Consider the following 2,355-nt stretch of genomic DNA (forward strand, 5'->3'; position numbering starts at 1 on the left):
GTAATTTGTTTTTTGATCAATTTTAATTCCATTAATAATAATTTACAAATTGTACAAAAAAATTTACACATTTAAATTTTACATATAGTATGACACCATATTTAAAATCAGATAATGCAAAATACATCTCTGATATCATTTTAATTATTCAAATTGTTTGGGGTTGGGGTTTATTATATACAACTATTATGGTTTACTATAACAATTATTCCCCACCCTGTACATGCTAAACTTGAAAATGTTATCTTCCCTTATCTTTCCCCTGTGTAGTGGTAGCATGGACTGATAAAATGCCTGTTTTGTCATCTATTGCTTTAAATACTCACATGAATAATTCACATAGCTGTTCCGTGGACACTTTATACACAGAAAACAGCAACTATGATATCCATCATGTTTCCTCGAAAAACCCTCTTTGCACTCCACAGAGCAGTTTGAGAATGGAACCTTTGTGTAATGGGAAAATGTGTTATTAAAATTGATCAAAGTTGTGTATGTTTAGATAAATACTCTGCTAAAAGATAACTTACAGAACCACTGTTATGCCAGGGAAAGCGAGAGTTGTTGATAGTAAAAGTCATTTCTGGATATGTATCATACGTGCCCACCATTTCAAAACGTGGAGGATTTGTTTCAGTATTCCAAAGTACAACCGCAAAACTGATGGTTGGATCACCATTATCATCATATTTTACCTGACGGCCATTAAGTGAGAAATCCAACTTCTTAATTGGTTCCAGAAGCTGTTGTAAAGTGTGGTGAAAAGGACAAACAGTATTTTTAAGTATTAATATCATAATACATGCTATTACTATTCATGAAAAAAAAAATCATAATCATCTCATGATGCATTCACTCACCATGTATGGCCTAACTGTTATGTTTTTGTGGCATTCATTCATGTTACACTGCAAAACATTATGTAATGCATGTGCTATGGTATATATGGCAGCATAAATGGCAAAAGAGAATGTGGGATTTTCATTTATAATCTCCTCTGCGCTCAATGATGTGCAGTAATCACAGTCTTGATTACATGTCTTACTCTCACACTGGATGTCACTGACATTGCTATAAGCTTTAATTATTTCTCTTTCTTTATAGATGAACTTATCAAATCCAGGTAATGTCAACAATCTCTCTGTAATGCCAATGACTGTGCCAATTTTCCCAATTCCTGGCTCTCTTGGAAGCTGCTGGTTCATAGCCCAGGTTTCACTCGCAATCCATACTTTGTCTTGGATGTTGTTTGCTATGGCAGTTTTGATAATGTTGCTTGCATATTGTGGAACAGCAAAAACAACAACAACTTTGATGTTAAGCATATCAATCTTTTTAAGTGTTAGACTGTAGTTTGTCTTTTGGCTAAAAGCCTCTTGATAGGCCAAACAAATGCCAGTATTGCTGATGTAATTGTTAAACAGTTTTAGTCCATCTGAACTGTAATCATCTTGGCTACCAAGAAAGGCGACCCAGTTCCATCCAAACCACTGTATAATGTGGATAATCATCTCTATCAGGTTTTTGTTGCTAGGAATTGTTCTTATAAAGGAAGGATACTGAAGCTTATTGCTTAATGCATAGCTAGAAGCGCCATAATTCACCTTTGAAAGAATAGAAAACATTCCAATTGATTGGCATTATATTGTTAGTTGGTAGTCCTGAACAAAAGTAAAATGTATTAAAAAAATTACCAATGGTATACTGTCCATTGTTATTAATGGTGCAATAGTAATAGTGCGTGTGCTTCCATATGGCCCTGTTAAGGCAATCACTTTAGGCTGATAGTTGTTGAGTTTCTCTTTAGGTTTTATTGAGCCATTCTTCGAGATGAAACTAAAGACTGAAGGTAAGTTTTTTGTGTCAGTACAGTGGTCAAAAATCTCATATCCCAGAGAAACATTGGGCAGAAGAGTTGTGGAGTTGTTAATCTCCTCAATAGCAAACCTCATCACTTGGAACATCTGATAGCCAGATTTTGAGAAAGTGTATCTAGAAAATATCAGTGAAGTAGTGAGAAGAGCTCAATCCAATCTTCCATTTAAAATGTGACCTGAAACTAAATACTGAGGAAATGCTGCTGCAGCAAAAAGATGCTTTCTTACCTTAAACACTGAATGGCTTCCGGGGAAGGCAAAGGAGTAGCATGTTGAACTTCGTGTAAAGCAAAAAGGCCACCCAATAAGTAATCTCCCTTAAAGCTGAACTCTGGTTTTAGGCAAAACACACAGAAAAAGAAACAATTAATAAAGGCTGAAAACAAAGAGCAAATCCTACTCAAATGCATTTTTATGCAATGGTTTATGGTGGACCGTTGGATGTGAAACTGGAGTCCGTAGTGGCAAAAATTATACA

At 35.1% G+C, this 2,355-nt stretch overlaps 1 protein-coding gene across 1 annotated transcript; it reads right to left on the reverse strand.

Moving 5' to 3' along the window:
- Nucleotides 1–293: 293 nt before the first annotated feature.
- LOC113106805 (taste receptor type 1 member 1-like) lies at nt 294–1,952 on the reverse strand. The gene is made up of 4 exons (XM_026268826.1): nt 1,695–1,952; nt 861–1,604; nt 531–743; nt 294–447 (listed from the first exon to the last, which is right to left on the reverse strand). Exons 1-4 carry the CDS (start codon nt 1,950–1,952, stop codon nt 307–309), a joined length of 1,356 nt encoding a protein of 451 aa, XP_026124611.1. The 3' UTR covers nt 294–306.
- Nucleotides 1,953–2,355: the final 403 nt, after the last annotated feature.

Source organism: Carassius auratus, chromosome 8 (assembly GCF_003368295.1).
Source record: "Carassius auratus strain Wakin chromosome 8, ASM336829v1, whole genome shotgun sequence".
Lineage (NCBI taxonomy): Eukaryota > Metazoa > Chordata > Actinopteri > Cypriniformes > Cyprinidae > Carassius > Carassius auratus.

Coding starts and splice junctions, on each gene's coding strand:
- LOC113106805 (XM_026268826.1), bottom strand. CDS start 1,952: ATGAGGTTTGCTATTGAGGAGATTAACAACTCCACAACTCTTCTGCCC. Junction 1,605..1,694: donor CAATGGACAGTATACCATTG/GTAATTTTTTTA, acceptor ATTCTTTCAAAG/GTGAATTATGGCGCTTCTAG. Junction 448..530: donor CCTGGCATAACAGTGGTTCT/GTAAGTTATCTT, acceptor CATTACACAAAG/GTTCCATTCTCAAACTGCTC.